The 20,079-nt window shown below is 42.7% G+C and overlaps 1 protein-coding gene across 1 annotated transcript; it reads right to left on the bottom strand.

Moving 5' to 3' along the window:
• Positions 1-16,432: 16,432 nt before the first annotated feature.
• On the bottom strand, positions 16,433-18,234 carry LOC145052306 (U-box domain-containing protein 33-like). The gene is made up of 4 exons (XM_079000109.1): positions 17,836-18,234; positions 17,150-17,268; positions 16,949-17,067; positions 16,433-16,861 (listed from the first exon to the last, which is right to left on the bottom strand). The coding sequence occupies exons 1-4, from the start codon at positions 18,116-18,118 to the stop codon at positions 16,618-16,620; spliced, it is 765 nt and encodes a 254-aa protein (XP_078856235.1). The 5' UTR covers positions 18,119-18,234; the 3' UTR covers positions 16,433-16,617.
• Positions 18,235-20,079: the final 1,845 nt, after the last annotated feature.

The raw sequence follows: 20,079 nt of genomic DNA, 5'->3' as shown, positions 1-20,079 counted from the left end.
AAATAGCTCCATAAAGACAATAGATCTGGGCTCTACAACTCCTAAATGAACAGATCTAAGGTTATCTCGGCATAAGAGATCTTCCATATCAACATAAAGCTTTGAGAAAGGCATTAACAAGATCTAGAAAGGGTTTTAAGGCATAAAAGAGAGGGAAAACGGAAGACTACCTCAAAGAGCTCTTGCTTTCCCTTGAATCTCTGCTCTACAGTCCTTCTTCTTGCTCCTTCCTTCTTCAAGCCTTCACAATAGCACACAAAATCACTTAGAATCACTCAAGAACGAATTAGGGTTTTCTCACAGTTTTTGAGGGTGAAGGAGGCGAGATTGGGGGCTATAAGGTGGCTTAAATAGTGGGCAACCCGGGGATTTAGGGTTTCTCTCAGATGGACAGACTCGCCAAGTCCGGAATATGGACTCGCCGAGTCGCCAGCTAACACGCGCTCGAAATCCCGACCCTACTTGGCGAGTCAGGCTATGAACTCGCCGAGTCCCTCTAGCAAAACTTCAAAATAAATACCAAGGAATTACCATACCGGAGACGGGTCGTTACAGCCGGCTTGATCGCAACGCATCACACTATGGTTTTCCGCACATGAGATCTTTGGGATTACACTCTGATATTGTTTTATGATAAAAAGTTTGATTATTCCTACTCGGTTTTGACATGACATGGTATTACAGATGTTTTATCACACTGTTGGTTTTATAATGATGTATTTAAAGATGAAATTTTTGGCCTGTATTTTTGGGATGTTACAAGTTGGTATCAGAGCCTTGGTTTGAGGGATTCGGACATACTCTCGGGTGTGTCTGAACTCAAACTAAGGGCTTGGTATGAAAGTTTTCAAAAGTAAAACCATTTTATAAAAGAGGTGTGAAAAGAATCTGGAAAGAGAAAAGAACTTTGAGAAGAACAAAGTGTGTGATGCGTGCAATCAACCGAGCTCAAGTAAGTTTTCCCCAAGATACCCATACATGTTATGATATGGTATGATATGATTACGAGAACTGCATGCTAAATTAGGGCTAAGGATCTAGGAGGATGCCTTATATGCCTATTGTATGTGCTTGTAGACTTGCATGTTATTACAGATCAGTCAGTGATAGGATAGCCTGTTTAGGTTATGCCTGATTGTATGAGCCTTTGAATTGCATGTACAAATTCTTGATTCGAGGATAGAATGATTTGATTGGAATATGATGGTTAGAGTTTCCATTGTCTGAATGCTGCTTGCTTTGTGCCTTGTGGGACTTTTAGTAATGTGAGCTAACTATTAAGTGAATATGCTAAGTCACATGTGGCACAGACTAGATAATCTCAGAGTGATAGATTTGACCCTATTGCGCAGCTCTTTTTTGAGTCCAACCGTTCTAGGGATGGGTCTATTACTCAAAGGATTATCTGATCTCTGTTGCATGTGGCTATATTCATGAGGTAGCTAGTTGACATTACTGGGAATCTTTCAGCAGCTGAGGACTAGGTGGGTACGGGAACCTAGGGAAGCCTAGGATATATTCTAGTGAGTTAGTAGTGAGGTTCAGTGAGACTTGGGTGTACCAGTTGAGGAAGTGACTTGGAGATCCGGGAGGATTGCTGATGAAAGCATGGATAGGTGTGGAAGGTAGTATTGGGCCCGTACTACTGAAAGCACATGATCCATACTCGAATCAGTGAGAGTCTTGGAGAATCTAAGAAGCTTCAGGGAAGAGTTTGTGACCCAGTTTGGGGACAGAGGATGTTACAGTTGTTGCAGCTTAGCCATTGGCAAGCGAGCTAGTGAGCGTGACAGGGTGTCAGACCCTGAAGGATATGATTTCTAAAGAGTCGCAGATGCGGGATCGACTTGGGAGCACCCTGGAAGGAAAGGTGTGTGCCAGGTGCGTATAGTAGGGGTCTCGGGAAGAGACCCATGATTTCTGATCATCGAGTGAAAGGTCGGCAGGGCCTGAGTCAGTGCAGTGCATACGAGAAAGTACACGAGAGAGTTTGTCACTCCAAGGGTTTAGGCTGCTACAGGTGTTGCAGGGTTGGTCATGTCTGCAGAAGGTGACCAGTATTTCCCCAGATGTTGCGGGTATGTCATCTTCTATGATATTAGGTGGATGTTTGGAATACGTACCGCTTTGGAATTGTGAGCGAGTTTGGATAAGTCAGACCTCGGGTCGGTTTTTCTGCTAGTGTTTGGGTTACCAAGGATCAAATATGCCATCCTGCATGTCGAAAGGTCCTTGATGAACCCAAGGAGGGACGCATCTTGCGGAGTAGGTTCCGCGCATACCGTTATCATTTCGGATCCTTGTCGGGATCTATGCAGGAGTATTATTTAAAGGATACTCGATCAGGGTTGGAGCGATTGTTCTCTAATGAAGTCAACGTTCAGAGGTTCTATCATTGTTCAGGTATGGTCGGAAATTGTTTATGGATGAACTTTGGAGTTCAAGGCACTACCATTGCTAGGACGGAACTGATGAAAGGAAGAGGATAGTGTCAATCGCGGATGTTAGATGCATAAGTGGTTGGTCACTGGATGTTCAAGAGAATTGTGTTTTCGCATGGGCTGTGTTCGATTAGAGTTCAGTGGTACTGCAAGATTGGCAGTGGGAACGAGGATTCGTCAACTAGAGTGAAGATTAAGGTCTTCAATTGATAGCATGTTAAATGTATTGAGGTGTCAGACTGGATCAGATCTCAAGAGTACTCATCGAGACTTCTGAGGATGGGAGATCTCAAGGTTTAATCGGCAATTAAACGTAAGCATTCGCAGGCACAGGTTGTCATCAGTGGGATACTAGGAAGTGAGAAGGATTGGAAATCCTTCAATTCTTGCGTGCCGTGAAGACTTAGTTGAATCTAAGTGGGGGAGAGACCTTTTATAAAGTTCTCCAACTGTGAGTTCTGGTTGCGCAAGGTGCAATCTCTTGGCCACCTTGTCAACCAGAAGAGTATTCTAGTTGATTCGGCCAAGATAGAGGCCGTGATGCAGTGGGGGATTCCGAGGTCTCCATTTGAGATTCGGAATTCCCTGGGTATAGTGGGTTATTACCGGAGATTTATGCGGGACTTCTCCGAGATTGTGGTTCCTTTGACCCGACTAACTAAGAAGTCGGTGACCTTTTGTTGGGGGACTGAGCAGCAGGCAGCCTCGAGACTCTCAGACATCGGTCGTGCAAGGCACTGATTCTCACCCTGCCAGAGGGTGTAGATGATTTCGTGGTTTACCGTGATGCTTTGATCACGGGCATGGGTGCGGTATTGATACAGTGGGGTCACGTGATAGCAGGTTTCGGGAACCAGGTTAGAGTTCTGGTTAGGACTCGAGTTTAGTTGAGGGTTAGGTCGAGTGCCTGTTCGACCCGGTTTGGGAAGTATTGTAAGACTACGGGGGTATCCGTAGCATTCATTAGCGATCAGATAGTGTTAGAGTGTTGTAAGTCTGCGGGTGTAGCCGTAGCATTCACTAGTAGCTAGATAATGATAGAGTGTTGTAAGTCTGCGGGTGTAGCCGTAGCATTCACTAGGTTGGTAGATGGCATGAGCGTGCTGTTAGAACGCGAAAGGAACAGTAGTACCCACCAGTTCAGGTGCAGCAGTGAGGATATGGAAATCCACGGATTGGATTTCTGACTTACCCTAATGGATTAGATCTGGTTAAGCCAGTAATGAGATGGTAGGGACGTCACTACAAATATGAGATCAGGGAAGCAATGGACTGCTTAAGGTCGTTGGTGATGAAGACTACCATTGGTTAGGTAGCAATCACTTGTAGTTTTGGATTGGGTGACGTCGGGATTCAACGCACGGAACTGATCGGTTAGATCCGAAAGTTGTTTGAGCCATTGTGGCATGATAACTAGTGGCAACTAGTTCCAGGGAAGTATTTCGTTCAGGAGTCGTGAGAGGCGACTAAGTGGGAGTCCTTTGGCTCCACAACCGGGCTGGAACCCGGCAAGTTCAGATGATTAACGGATAAATTGAGACTAGGAAGGTCTCGATAGATTATGGGAAGCAGCTATGTAGCAGCATACTGCTTCCGACAGTTCAGTGTTTAAGCAGTTTTAGCAATGGGCAATGTTCGCAATTGTGTTTCAGGTTGCGAGTATGGACGGAATAGCTAGATGATCTGAGGAGTGACAAGTCACTCACAGCGAGAGTATCCGAGCCTTGGCCAAATATTAGTGGTCTGCGAGGATAATTGGGTCTGTGACCCTGTTTTATAGTGGGAACCACGTGTTATCAAAAGTTGAGTAGTCAGTTGTGGGATAAACAGAATAGATTCAACGATAAAGATTCAGTATAAGTGGTCTGTTAGGGATTCAGACCATCTCGAGACAACAGATTTCAGACAGAATGCATCCGATCTTGCTGTGAGGAATTCGTTCACCTGCGGATTTTAGGGCTTTACGAGGATTGGTCATGGCTACCATGGGATGGCTAGGGTGTGCCCAGGTTGGTGACCCTACTACTAGAGTGGTTTGGAATAAAAGGAATAGCAAGGAGTGATTTCGAGGACGAAATCTAATTTAAGTGGGGGAGAGTTGTAGCACCCGTTTATTTATTGAGTTGAATAAATTAATTAATGAACGATTAGTAGCCCTAAAATAAATAATTATATATCAAAGGATGGTCTCGAAGGGCTAATTATCATAATTTTAGAAGTTTGGGGTTAAAAGTGTGAGTTCGGGACTCATTTTATAAATATTCATGAAGACAGGGGTCCATGGTAATTATTTGGATTTAATTTAAAAGGAAATGCGATGGAAAGGCTAAATATATAAAGATTTTAGAAGTTGGGGGCTGTTTAGTAAAATCCGAAGTTATTTTGCAAAGTATTTCAAGGGGCAGGGTTTAAATGGTAAATTGTAGCCTAATCTTGAAAAGAAAACGGGAAGGAGGGACCAAAGGTGTTATTTGGATGCAAGGTTTGATGGGATACGGGTATTAAACCCGTCACCTTATTCCTCCATGCGAACCCTAACCCTAGAGTAGAACATCAGCCGCCATCTTCACCCTTCCCTCTCCGGCGCCGCACTCCCCTTATGCCTCCCATCGCATCCGGTCGTCGCCACCATGGAAACTGCATCTGTCACCGATATTTCGCCATCATAGCAACACCATTGAGTCGCTGCTGCCATCGCAAACTTCCTCCGCTACCCACTATATCGCGCCTCCGCCGCCCCAGCAACTATTCTTTTCTGTTGCCGACCTCCGAACGTCGCTCGCCGACAAATGGGGGGTGCGTTCGTTCCATGTATCGTGCGATGTTGTTGCTGTTCATGTTTTGTGTGTGCGTGTTAGCCTAGCCGGAGATCGAGAGAAAAACCCACCATGGCGGCTGACCATGGTGGTTGTAGCCCTGAAACCGTGTTTTGTCACCATAAGTCATCGTGAGGTGGTAGATGTGGGATTGGATCCGTAGATGAGGGTGTTTTTGAAGTCGTTTGCTCATTATTTGGCCGGAGTTTATGAGAAAAGCCGCCACAGCCACCACCATGAGGTGGTGGCTGCCGCCATGTGCCGCCGGTGTGCGTGTGTGTGTTTATTTTAGTATAGTGTGTGTGTGTTATTTCGTGAGTTCATTGTAATTGTAAAAAACTGGAATAATGAACAGAAAAATCAAACCACCACCGTTAGGTGGTGGCTGCCGCCACCGGCCACCGTGTCGGGTGGCGGTGTGCTTTGTCTCTTGTGATAGATTCGTTTGGGGTGCTAGAAACCCTAATGAGCTCAAAGGAGCTCTAATGGGCCCAATGAAGCTTAATGGACTCTAATGGACCCAATAAAACCCATATGGGCTTAATAAGATTTTAGTGGGCTTATTAGGCCCAATAAAGCCCTAATTGTCATAAAAGGCCAACTAATTGATAAATGGGCTAATATTTGGATTTGAACACCCTAATGCCAATGAAAACCTAACTTTAAGAATTAATCGTGTCACACACACGAGAATTATTTAATAACTTGAGATATTAAATAATAATCATTGGCAAAGATTAATCTAAGCAATATTGGACTTAATGGGTTAAGTCCTTAATGGGTTAAGTAGGAAACTTAACCCCTAATCATCATTTTATTTGAAACCCTAATTTTTCTTGGGTTTATTGTTGGGCCTTTCTATTGGGCTTTGATGATTGGGTTATTAAATGGACTATCCAAGATCAAGCAAATGATCTAGAGTAATTTAATGGGCCTACGGTAAGGCCCATGTAAGGGGCTTGGGCCCAATTTGGAAAATTGGGCCATAGATGGGATATAGTTGGGCCTTAATGATTATATGTGTTGGGCCTTAGAATGAGACCATGTATAGGCCTAGGCCCAATTTGGAAAATTGGGCCATGTGTTGGGCTTTGATTCCTAATTGACTTTGGGCCTATGGATTGGACCTTGGGCTTGAATAAGCCAAGCTAGGGGTAATGTAGTAATTATCCAAAGAATATACTTATGGTTATATATTGGGACCCAATTATTAATTGGGTGTTATTTTGGTGTTGACAGTTCGGGAATCTGTCAGCCAACAGCTAGGGTCGAGCCTGCGGGACTTCAACAAGTGTGGGATTGTGTTGTCGGGACTTCAGCAGTGTGAGGTGAGTTACCTTCCAGTAGCGGTGGGTCTATGGCCACAATGCCGGCCCATCAGTAGGAGTTGTATGTTAGATGATTGTCTTTGTGATATCATCTAGGTTGGCTACCACCTGATATGTTATATCTTGGCATGATATGTTATATGTGATAGTGGTAGTAGGAGGGGAATAGTCCCCAAGTTCGGTTGTTAGGACCGAAGGGTAGTTCGTACACCCTAGATATGTCTAATAGTATGTTTGTGTTATGATATTTGTGATAGTAGCTGAGTGTGGGCAAGGCCCGTATCTCAGAGATAGTGGAGTGTGGGCGAGGCCCGTACCTCCATGAGCGTGGGCGAGGCCCGTATCTCCTAGCTGTTTAGTATATGATTGTATATACTTGTATGTTATGGTTTAGTGGCTGAGTGTGGGCGAGGCCCGTATCTCAGAGATAGTGGAGTGTGGGCAAGGCCCGTATCTCCCAGCTAGCGGAGTGTGGGTGAGGCCCGTACCTCCATGAGCGTGGGCGAGGCCCGTATCTCCTAGCTGTTCATTATATGATTTTATGGTATGTGGTATGATGGGGGAACTCACTAAGCTTCATGCTTACGGTTTTCAGTTTTGGTTTTAGGTACTTCGTGTTTAAAGGAAAGGAGCCGGCTTGATCGCAGCGCATCTCACTATGATTTTCCGCACATGAGATCTTTGGGATTACACTCTGATATTGTTTTATGATAAAACGTTTGATTATTCCTACTCGGTTTTGACATGAAATGGTATTACAGATGTTTTATCACACTGTTGGTTTTATAATGACGTATTTAAAGATGAAATTTTTGGCCTGTATTTTTGGGATGTTACAGTTTTGAGACAAACAGAGCAGAACCGTGTGTACGATCAGCTAGCGCCCGAACGATGATTTCCCAAAATACTCTCATAATAAGTGTTATCAGACATGCTATGTTATGCTATATGATGAATTACGATATGCATGCTTGAGTAGACTAGGTATTCTTATTAGGACTAGAGTGGCCTGATATATGATGCCTTAGTCTAGGGGTTTGCTGCTAGAAATGCTTAAAAGTGTTTAGATAGCAGCAAGGTGCTTATGAGAGAATTTCTAGTGAGTAGCGCATGATAGCGAGAGTAGAGCAATGGGATTTGGGGCTCAGGGAGGAGGACTTGGGATGAATGTCGATGCGGTATGGACGGTAGTATTAGGCCCGTACTACTGAAGATATCGTGTTGGTGCGCAGTCTAAACAAGAATCCTTAGGGCACTAAAGAACCAGTGGGGTGGAGTTATCGAGTGTGATTATACTCGAGTGGGTCCCTAATATTCTTATGTTGTATTTCAGAGGGAGATCATGGTTGGGACACGCCACACACCAGAGGTCAACGGTACGAGTGATGAGGAGATCCGTAGGATCATCCACGAGGAGGTGGCTGCGGCCATCAGGGCTGAGATTCCAGAGATGTTCGGGTCTATTAAGACCACTTTGATTGAGACTTTTGATGAGCGGTATGCTGCTCTTTCTGATGCTGTTGTTGCTGCAGCCACTGCGGCCGTTGCTGCTGCCAGGCTGCAAGGGGGTGACTTGTTGTTGTACCGGGAGTTCAGCAACACGAAGCCACCAGAATTTGACGGAACTCAGGATCCGATAGCCGCGATGAGGTGGGTTTCTAACATAGACGGGTGCTTCTACACATGTCCCTGTCCGGAGTATCTGAGAGTTCGGTTCGTGTTGAACCAGCTTCGCTTGGGAGCGAAGGACCGGTGGAAGTTTGTGACGGCGCACTACACTCCTGCTGAGCTTGTTGCAGTAACCTGGGAGAGGTTCACTGCTATGTTCCGAGATGAGTACGTTCCCCAGGTGGAGAGGGAGCGATTGGCACAGGAGTTTCTGGCCCTTAAGCAGGGTACTGAGTCGGTTACAGAGATTACACGGAAGTTTCACGAGAGGGCGATGTTCTGCCCTGAGCACGTGTCGATCGAGCAGGCACGTATGAGTCGATATTTGAGCATTCTGAGGAGAGACATTTGTGAGTTTGTGGCAAACTCATCATACCGTACATTTGCCGAGCTTCAGGAAAATTCCCGGAAGAGGGAGATTGAATTGGAGACGCAGGCCAAGGAGGAGGCCGAGTCTCAGAGGATGGATCGGCGGCCGGCATAGTCTCAACCGGCAGCCAAGCGGGCCAAGCTCATCGATTCGAGGTTTGGGGGTCAGAAGGGCCGCACTTGCGGAAAGTATGGCAAGGGTCATAACGGAGTTTGTAGGGTTGGTGCTTGCTACAAGTGTGGCAAGGAAGGGCATATCGCCAAGGATTACCCCAAGGGATTCATGGTCTGTTTTCATTGCAACCAGACCGGGAACTAGAAGGTGGAGTGTCCACAGTTGCGAGGGACGACACAGGGAGCACCTCAGGGATCTACCCCTACTGTTGCGAGAGCTAGTGAGAGTCGTCCAGTGAGAGTCGAGACACCAAAGGCGCGAGGGAGGGCGTTTCAGCTGACAGCGGAGGAGGTCCGTGCAGCACCTGACGTTGTGGCTGGTATGTATTCTGTCATGTATTCATTTTATGTTGAGATATTGTGCTTATATTATGTTATGCGTAGGTACTTTTCTTGTGAATTTTGTACCTGCTCTAGTGTTATTTGACTCGGGTGTGAGTCGATCTTTTGTATCGTTGGCGTTTAGCCGACACATCAGTATTAGTCGAGAGGTGTTGAGTCGACCTCTGAGAGTTTCCATAGCGGATGAAAGAGTAGTCTATGCCGCCGAGGTGATTCGAGGTTGTGTACTTCAGATTTTCGGGGTAGCGTTTCCGATCGATTTAGTCCCCATTGCGATGGGAGATGTCTGCGTCATCGTGGGCATGGACTGGTTGAGCAGATTTGGAGCGATCATCGACTGCGAGCGACAGCTGGTGACCATGCGAGACCCTAGTGGGGGAGTTCTTACAGTGTACGGCGAGGGTACACGTTCTAGGTCGGCATTTTGTTCAGCCGCCAGGGCGAGACGGAGTCTTCAGCAGGGATGAAAGGGATTTATAGCGTATGTGATGGACACGCAGGTTAATTCAGAGAGACCGAGGTCAGTGGAAGAGGTTCCGATAGTGCGTGAGTTCCCGGATGTATTTCCGGAGGAGTTGCCGGGTGTGCCTCCCACGAGGCAGGTAGAGTTTAGTATCGATCTGATCCCGGGGGCTGTGCCTATCGCCAAGGCACCCTACCGTCTTGCGCCCCCGAGATGCAGGAGTTGTCCTCGCAACTTCAGGAGCTGTTGGGGAAGGGATTTATTCGGCTGAGCAGTTCGCCGTGGGGAGCTCCTATCCTTTTCGTCAAGAAAAAGGATGGTTCACACCGTATGTGCATTGATTACCGGGAGTTGAACAAGTTGACGGTCAAGAACCGTTATCCGTTGCCGAGGATTGACGATTTGTTCGATCAGTTACAGGTAGCATCTTGGTTCTCCAAGATCTATCTGAGGTCTGGATATCATCAGGTAAGGGTGCGATATGAGGATATCCAGAAGACAGCGTTCAGGACTCGTTACGGGCATTACGAGTTCGTGGTGATGCCTTTCGGGCTCACCAACGCACCAGTGGTGTTCATGGATCTCATGAACAGGGTGTGCAGACCGATGTTGGATCGCTCGGTGATCGTATTCATCGACGACATTTTGGTGTATTCGAGATCTAGAGAGCAGCATGAGGAGCATTTGAGGGAGATCCTCGGGGTTTTGAGATCGGAGAGGCTTTATGCCAAATTCTCCAAGTGTGATTTCTGCTTGTGAGAAGTCCAGTTCCTTGGACATCTCGTTAACCAGAAAGGGATATTGGTCGACCCAACCAAGATTGAGGCGGTGATGAGTTGGGAGGTGCCGAGGTCACCAATGGAAATCAGGAGTTTCCTAGGACTGGCAGGCTATTATCGGAGGTTCATCAGGGATTTCTCCAAGATCGCCGTGTCACTCACTCAGTTGACCCGGAAGGGTGTATCTTTTGCTTGGGGTCCAGAGCAGCAGGCCTCCTTCGAGACTCTTCGCCAGAGGCTATGTGAAGCCCCGGTGTTAGCCCTTCCGGAAGGAATGGAGGATTTTGTGGTATATTGGGACGCGTCGATATCAGGGTTGGGAGCAGTGCTTATGCAGAGAGGGCATGTGATAGCATATGCATCGAGGCAGCTGAAGCCTCATGAGGCGAGGTATCCTACCCATGATTTGGAGTTGGGGGCAGTAGTGTTCGCCCTCAAGATCTGGCGTCACTATCTGTATGGAGTCCGGTGTACCATTTACACAGATCATAAGAGCCTGAAGTACTTGATGGATCAGCCCAACCTGAATATGCGACAGAGGCGATGGCTGGATGTGGTAAAAGATTATGATTGCGAGATCCTGTATCACCCGGGTAAGGCTAACGTGGTAGCCGATGCCCTGAGTCGTAGGGCGGAGAGTGTTCCGATGCGAGACGTTTGTATGAAATTGACAGTGATGACTCCAGTGTTGGACACCATCCGAGGAGCCCAGGCCGAGGCCGTGAGACCAGAAAACCAGAAGAAGGAGAGAGTTATCGGTCAAGTATCGGAGTTCGTTACCGATAACCGAGGGCTTATGACTTTTCAGGGTCGGATGAGCGTACCGTTTGTGGGCGGAACGCGTACCATTTTGATGGAGGAGGCGCATAGAACGAAGTTCTCAATCCATCCCGGTGCCACTAAGATGTACTTGGATCTGAAGAGGGAATATTGGTGGCCCTGTATGAAGAGGGAAGTCACGTGGTTCGTTGAGAGGTGCCTAACCTGTCGCAAGGTTAAGGCTGAGCACCAACATCCACATGGCAAGTTGCAGCCATTGGAGGTTCCCGAGTGGAAGTGGGAACATATCACCATGGATTTTATCACCAACTTGCCGAGGACTACTAGGGGTGTCGATGCAATTTAGGTGATTGTGGACAGGTTGACGAAAGCACTCACTTTCTTGCCATCAGTGAGAGCTCTTCTGCTGAGAGGCTGGCAGAATTATACGTGAGAGAGGTGGTATCGCGACATGGAGTGCCGATCTCGATTGTCTCGGATCGAGATGTGTGTTTCACTTCCAGATTTTGGAAGAAATTCCATGAGGATTTGGGTACGAGGCTGCATTTTAGTACCGCATACCACCCACAGACTGACGGGCAGAGTGAGCGGACGATTCGGATTCTCGAGGACATGCTCCGAGCATGTGTACTGGATTTCGGCGGAAGCTGGGACACGTATTTGCCCTTGGCGGAGTTTTCCTACAACAACTACCATCATTCGAGCATTGGTATGCCACCCTTTGAGCTGTTGTATGGGAGGAGGTGTCGGACCCCCATTTGTTGGGGAGAAGTAGGGCAGCGTGTGATGGGTAGTATAGAGATCGTGCTGCAGACGACTGAGCAAATTCAGCAGGTCCGGCAGAGGTTGTTGACCGCTCAGAGTCGCCAGAAGAGTTATGCGGATAGGCGATGATCTGAGTTCGAGTTTCAGGTTGGTGACTTCGTGCTCCTGAAGGTATCTCCTTGGAAAGGAGTGATCCGATTCAGGAAGAGGGGCAAGCTGGGGCCCCGGTATATTGGGCCGTTCAGAGTGATCGCAAGGGTGGGCAGGGTAGCGTATCGTTTGGAGCTACCTGCGGAGTTGGACCAGATTCATGATACCTTCCACGTGTCGCAGCTGAGAAAGTGTATAGCCGACGAGTCGGCGGTGGTGTCATTGAGGATATTCAGGTGGATGTGGGCCTGAACTACATTAAGAAACCGGTGGCGATTCGGGATCGAAAGATCAAGGTTCTGAGGAACAAGGAAGTGCCTCTGGTGCAGGTCCAGTGGCAGCATCGGAAAGGGCCAGGACTTACTTGGGAGCCGGAGAGCGAGATGCGTGAGCAACATCCGGAGTTGTTTTCAGAGTGAGACTTCGAGGGTGAAGTCTAATTCTAGTGGGGGAGAATTGTAACATCCGGATTCCCAGGTATATTATTTATTCATTTAATTTTTGGAGTTGTGGAGGAACTCGGCGAGTTGGTGCCAAGACTCGCCGAGTGGAGACGCGGGTGTTCATTCTAGTTCACGTCCGGACTCGGCGAGTCCACACTGTTTAATGAAGCCCTAATTTCCTGGGCTTGGGACCTATTTAAAGGCCCTTATGGCCGTCTATTGCGGCTACTACACCCCAGAGAGAGTCTCAGATCGTTTGAGAGGCAAAGAGTGACCATTGTTGATCTTTGTGGCGTTATTTAGCAAGAAGAAGGAGTTTCTAGCCAAGGGAAAGCAAAGGAGGTTGTTATTCTGAGGACTAAAAGCTAAGATCATTTCATTGAGGTATTATTTCGACTCTTCTTCTGTTTTGGGGAAGGATATGTGGTTTTAGGGTTTCTTGTGCCCTTATCTAGGTTGATTTGAGGTCCAAATAGTCCCTTCTGGAGATGAGACTTTAGATCTGGACCCATAGAGGTCCAGAGAGCCTTATTCTTCAAGCTTTATGAAGAACAATGGAGGTCATGACCTTGGGTCAAAGTATTTGGGACTAAATCACCATTTGATGCCTATTGGTCGATTTATAAGCATCAAGATTCAGACTTTACGTGACATTTATGCTTGGGAAGGCCAGATCTATGAATTAGGGGCACAGATCTGACCTCAGGAGGTCAATAGAGTTTGTGCATGGCATGAACTCGCCGAGTTGTTCTTGGGACTCGGCGAGTAGGGTTAAGGGTTCACGCAAATCACTCAGTGAGTAGACTTGCCGAGTTGGGGGATAACTCAGTGACTCAGAAGGGGATTAAAGGACTGGGGTTCAAGGCGGTACTTGCCGAGTTGTTCTTGAGACTCGGCGAGTTGAGTCGGGGTAGCCTCGCGATTCATGCCAGGTGTGACTCGTCGAGCATAGGGAGGGACTCGACGTACCAAGCGGGACAGAGAGAGTTAGTGGACATGTGTGTACTCGCCGAGTCGCCGGAGTGCACTCGGCGAGTTGGGTCAAAGTTGACCGTTGACTTTTGTTGACTTTTAGGGTTTGGTCAACAATGGGGTCCTTGAGTCAAGAGGGGGGTAAAATAGTCTATTACCCTTCTGAGGGTGACAATAGAGGGTTGAGTCTAGCCTCGAGAGTTATATTTATGAGAGTATTTACTTTGTGTGAATAGGCGGAGGCTAGGCAATACTTCTACCGAATCAGAGATTTACGAGACGTTTGAGGTGAGTCTTCTCACTATGCCTTACCCAATGGGGTAACTATGTGTGACCAAAGGGTCTTACGTGTATGTTATATATGTGATGTAAGTTATATGTGATATGTTATATGATATGAGTATGATGTGGGCCGGAAGGTCAAGATGATATGGACCGGAAGGTCAACAGAGTTATGGGATGGAAATCCCCTGAGACACTTGGATCGAAAGATCCTACAGAGTTATGGCCTGGAAAGGCGTATGTGTTAAGAGTGGTATTTTGGGGAACTCACTAAGCATTTATGCTTACAGTGTTATGTGTTTCAGGTACCAGTGATGATCGCGGGAAGGCGCCGGCATGACTCGTACACACGCACGTTGGAGTTTAAATATTTTGATCTTGGGGTTTTGTACTAATACAATGTGATACAATGTTTTATTTATAAATGCCAATGATATTTTATAGTTTTCAAAAATGAAAAAAATGTTCGAATTTTTACGGTGTTACAGTGAGCTACCCCCAAAATACCAATACCATACTGACAATACTATATCAGTAGTTTCGACGCCAGCAGGTCGTCGTGTTAAATACTAGTCAATCACTCAATCAGCATGGTTATAACCTCATCACATTTTAACCTTAAATAACAAATTGGTTTTAAGATAGTTAGTGCTTCAGTAGTTATTTTATATAATATTACTGCACGCTTTCATTTTCCCATCACATTCATTTAGTGATATTCTCACAATAAAGGTAACACAAACTATTTTCTAGTAAAGATTGTCCTAAACTTGGGAAAACATACATTTTTACAAACAAACAAACATACAAAACAATCGAGTCTTGGTAGAAGACTACATTTCATTATAAGCAGAAAATATAGGATTTCTAGGAGGTATACAAACATTTTACATCAAACGCTTACAAACATTTTTCATCAAACTAATAAAAAACATTTGACACTAAAATACTTATGAACTCATCAGCTTAAATGTTGATCTACTCTTTCAAAATAATTTGTATCCTCAGGTCACCGGTAGACAGGTATAGATGGCCAGGTTTTGAGAAGACGAAGCTTATTCAAGACTCGTCTTATTCTTTTGTTATACATTCATTTTTGGTGTCATTTAAACTTTACAAAGAACACATGTATTAACTATTATTATTAATGCAATGGATGTTGCTTGATTTACTATTGTGCATTGTTATGATACTGTACATGATGTCCTTTGCCTTAGAACGTTTCTATCGTTCCGGTTTTGGGGTGTGACAGAACCCGGTCTGCTCTAAAGACTTTTAATATTGACTCTAATGAAAATTTTCACTGGGACTCAACTGAATGTCATTGGGCGTCTGATTTCGTGATTGACAGCCAATTCTCTATAAGCCTGTTACGTGAACGGATTGAAATGGCGAGCCATGTAGTATGCGATGAACCATTCGAGTGGTGTAAGGTGGTATCATTTAGAATTCGTTGCTTCATATGAAGAGCGAAGTTGGGTAGGATCCCATGATCGGTCGAGTTAAGTCATAAGGGGAATGCAGTTACTTCGATCACATGTGGTTGTTATCTTGAGGAGGAGTCAAGTCATCACATTTTGCTATCATGTCCATTAGCGAAAGCTGTGATGGATTCGATTCTACCTTGGTGTGAAATCCAATATGACGGTTTTCATTCGGTGAAAGATGTATTACTTTTCATATCACGATGGTCTCAGTGCAAAAAGAAAAGAAGTTTGTTGAATGTGGTATTTTGTGGTGTATTTGGATTGATAGGAACGAAAGCGTTTTAAAAAACATTCCCTTCGTTCCGGCAAATACTGTGGCGAGAATTAAACTGACAACGTTCATTTGGTGCAAACATAGTGGCTCGTTCAAAAACATAGACCAAAGAGTTTGGAACTTAAATTCTTTTCTCTGCTTGTAATTTCTAGTAATTTTCCTTTTTATTTGTACTCTTTCCCTGCATCGTCTTGATGTGGGTGTTTTAATAAAGTTGTCTTTTCCAACAAAAAAAAAAAGATATATATAAAATTCATTAATCTATACAAGAATGTCTTTATTTGCTTTCACACATAACTTGATTATCCTGATCTTTTGAGCGTCATCACCCATTTTGTGTTATTAAGTTTATCGAGTATGCATTTCAATACCCAACACTTGTCATCAAACATTTTTTTTTGTTGTGGTTGTTGTTGTTGGAATGACTGGATTTTATAAACACAAGTTAGCTAGAGGCTAACAAGGAAAGAAGAGAACAATTAATTCATGAATGGTTTTGCATCCACTCAATCTAAATTTTTCTTGACTTTCGGGTTCTAGACGAAATCCAGTTAAATGAAGGGAACAAATATTATTTTCTTGTCTTGCTTAAATTGTCTTGTTCGACCTATCATCTATTTATATTTTGATGTTACATAAAGGCTAATTTGTTTTAACCATGAACTTGATATTAATCCAGATTAAGATGCTTAAAGTGTCATTTATCTACTTATATTTCGATGTTACATAAAACCTAACTTGTTTTAAATATCAACATTATATTAATCTAGATTGAGATGCTCGTTTTGTATCATATTACCTAATCTTGCTTAAAACCAATAACATTGTACTTTATGTCGTTTGAAACACGTCTAAAAATTTATTGTGTCTCCATCAATTCGTGTACACCCAAAAGAAAATGTAACAATAACAATTTTTTAAAAACATCTACATACCTATTCGTACATGTTATAGAATTTTGTATCAACTCTAAAGAAAAACGAAAAATTATGTTCTAAAAAACCATACTATGAAACAACTCTAAGTTGATACGATCACACGTGATCATCATGTATGTAATGCACATTCAAAAGTAAAAGTAAAATCAATCAAAATTCCCAGAGAAACATGCACACTCAAAAAACTTTCGTTCAGACTGAAAATGAGTGATTTTCAATTCATTTTTACTCGTTGTAGGGACATCAGAAGGAGAAACCACCCCGCCTGCAACTTGTCGTTGTTGACCGGTTGTTGTAACTTGTTTCCCATTGCAAATTATGGAAACCTCACAAAAATCCGGAGCATTCTTCTTAATGAACTCTCCTTTTCCCAACCCTTTTCTCAATCGCCTACACCACAACACAAATAGTTTACATTTATCTTTTTCAGGGAGAAAAAAGTTTAACATTATTACAACCAAGGGCTTTGAAATTTACCTTAGTGGAGGTGATCGTTTAGTTCCAATAACAAGATTGGTAATGTTGACGACATGGATTAGATCAAGGATAGCCTTTGTTGTGGTATTACTCTCTAGAAGCATTGTCTCAACAACTATCTGTTTATGATTACTTAAATTCTATTATTTTACATACAAAATAAAGTCTATTTTATGTGAAATATTATAAGACGAAATGCACCTTGGCATCAGTGCAAAGTCGTATATACTTTTGTAGGAGGCTTCTTCTCTTATTATTCTCTTCGTTTATGTAGATTTGGACTTGATCTTTGCTTAATTGGCTTCTTGATAGCTTTCCAACTTTTATGACATAAAAAAAAAAAAAAAAAGTTAGATTAATAGAATTTATTTCCCGTTGTTATCACTTGTACTTTCTAACTTAACTTGATAAACGATATATAAGTGGTCCTTTTTTTTAATGCTAGAAAACGATTTTTCTTATCAAGTCTAACTTTTTTAGGACGTTTGAAAGACACATTTGTATTTATTTCATTTGTATTCCATTTTGTTAAATGTACCGGTATTTACTCAATTTTTTAAAACATTATTTACATAATACTTAACGAAACTAAACAAGCCTAGCAAGCAAATTGGAGGAAAAAAAAACATTTAAATCTTGGTGTTTATATCCTCGTTTTGGTTTTATATGATTTTTCGAAAACGAACTACATCTTTATTTCAATAACAAGTTTTTGGAATTTATGTTGAATATCTTTATTATCTATTATCTATGGTATTCTTAAGAATGTATAAAACAGTGTTAGCAGATCATCCGACCCGACCCGACCCGACCCGTAATGAAAAGTCAAATTTGCAGAGGAGTTGGAGAAAACAGAAATGGAAGAAAATTGAAGGTGTGATGAGTACCAGGAGTTTGGATGTGTGTGACGGGAGGGAAGACATGAACGAGATAGAGACGAGCTCCGGGGGAGACAAGGTGATCGACGGCCCATTTCACGACGTCGAGATCGTTCTTCCCGACGGCGACAAAAACGTCGACGGCGTCTCTGGTAATAACGTTTGGCCGGTTTTCGTGCTCTTCGACCTCCACAATCTCCGGCGACATGACTCGCCGCCAGCTATGGCGTGAGGTTTCTTCTTCGATCTCCATTATCTCATGAACATCATCACTTTTTCTCTCTCCTGACATAAGAACTACCAGAAGATAACAAAGAAAGGTGGAGATGAAAACAAAGGTGTGTGTGAGAGTGGTGGCGGTGGCTTATTGTGAAATATGAATTCTGTCTCGTTGCTTTCAAAGCCTTTTTCATATAAAAAAAATGCTTCATTCCTTCTTGGCTTAAATTAAGAAATAATAACTTTCATCAATTTAGTAATAATCTTCCCTTTATATCATTTTTCTAATATTCTCTTTTTATTAAATAATAATATATTCTTAAAAGTCGATTTGATCACCATATTGTATTTTTAGTTTTTTATTCAGATATGGTATTCTAAAATTATTTTCCTAATTCATATAATTCCTATAAATAGATAGATTTTCTAAAATATAGTTTTATAATAGGAAAAATAAATATAGAATATTGACGAAATTGCAAAAAGGTCATAGTAGTTTCCAAAAAGTCTAAAGTTTAGGACAATTTTGCAAAACGTTACATTATTGGTCCTTATGTTTCCCAAACTTTGCAAAGTCTCAAGTTTAACTTTTGACATGCTATTTTTTAATGACCAATTTACCTATGGACTAAAAGTAATACAATATACCCCCTCTCTTCCATTTTAAACAAAAAAAAAACAACGCTACAAAAATCTTCTTCTCTAGTGAAGCTTTTCTTCTCAAACTATAACCTTTTTTGGCGACTCCCACCTTACTAAGCCTAAACCCAACACCAAGTGCTCTTATGGCGGTCTCTAACCTGCCACCCTAGCAAGTTGTTGAGTTTTTGATGAACAATCTAATCTATTATAATAAATGAATGTTTTTTTTTGCCACATGTCCTCTTCTCATTCATTTGGACACATGACATTTTCTAGAATTTTTAAATTTTTTATTTTCCACTTATCATTTTATTGTATTTTTCATTTTATTAAATTAAAATTTCACATTTAATGTGTAAGGTAATATATATGTAAAATATTTATTAGAAAAAGTTTATATATGTAATGTATTCAATACATTAAAGTCTAATTAATTTTAATAATTCAATTTTTTCTTATTTTTCTTATACATTCAAACTTTTCAAATTGTTAAAATTTTATATTTATTTTTTTAATTAAACACATGTAATACATGGATCTCACACCTAGTATATAATAAAACTGTACCAAATTACTTCATATGGTATAAACACCAAAATTTGAGGAAAAAAAAACTATGCACAACACATCAACATCAACAGATGAAATTAATTCATCCGGATGGAGCTTATTGTTTACATCAATCAACTAACCGGGTTCTAAAAACCAAAAAAAATGTCTCCTTAATCTATGCATTGATGTTTAAATGTTCATATTAGTCGATGTATGTATACAATGTTAAAGCCCTTGAGTTGTCTATTTTGACAAGTCTTCGTTAATCAACAATTGAATACTCTCGTCATTAGAATCATCAAGAACTTGATTTAAAAATCATTGTGTATGCCAATCAAGTTGACACACAACTGAGATTGATTGTTTATGTACATATGGAAAATGATGCTCTATAGTTTAATAATGATTTTGAAAAATGATACTATGAAATAAACAAAGTATCAAAAGGCATAGATTCTCTCTCTCTCTCTCTCTCTCTCTCTCTCTCTCTCTCTCTCTCTCTCTCTCTCTCTCTCTCTCTCTCTCTCTCTCTCTCTCTCTCTCTCTCTCTCTCTCTCTCTCTCTCTCTCTCTCTCTCTCTCTCTCTCTCTCACAGAGTGATTACACAATGGAATATGAACAAGAACCATAAGATATATGTATTTATATACTTATGTATGATTATAACTAAATGATATATATTGATTCTTTGCTTTATGTTCTTGTAATTGATCTAGAAGCAACCTAGACAAAGTATCATTTTGTCTAAAGATTGAGGAAGCAGTGGCTTATAGTGGTTTTTAGTCAGTGGAGTTGTTTGCAAATTTATCCTAATGTTGAGACTTTTTGAAAACCACATGA

Source organism: Lactuca serriola, chromosome 5 (assembly GCF_051521515.1).
Source record: "Lactuca serriola cultivar US96UC23 chromosome 5, Lser_US96UC23_V15, whole genome shotgun sequence".
In the NCBI taxonomy this organism is placed as follows: domain Eukaryota; kingdom Viridiplantae; phylum Streptophyta; class Magnoliopsida; order Asterales; family Asteraceae; genus Lactuca; species Lactuca serriola.
Note: the sequence above shows the minus strand (reverse complement) of the source record. Positions and strands in the feature narration are given on the sequence as shown.

Coding starts and splice junctions, on each gene's coding strand:
- LOC145052306 (XM_079000109.1), bottom strand. CDS start 18,118: ATGTCAGGAGAGAGAAAAAGTGATGATGTTCATGAGATAATGGAGATC. Junction 17,269..17,835: donor CACACACATCCAAACTCCTG/GTACTCATCACA, acceptor ATGTCATAAAAG/TTGGAAAGCTATCAAGAAGC. Junction 17,068..17,149: donor GACTTTGCACTGATGCCAAG/GTGCATTTCGTC, acceptor AATCATAAACAG/ATAGTTGTTGAGACAATGCT.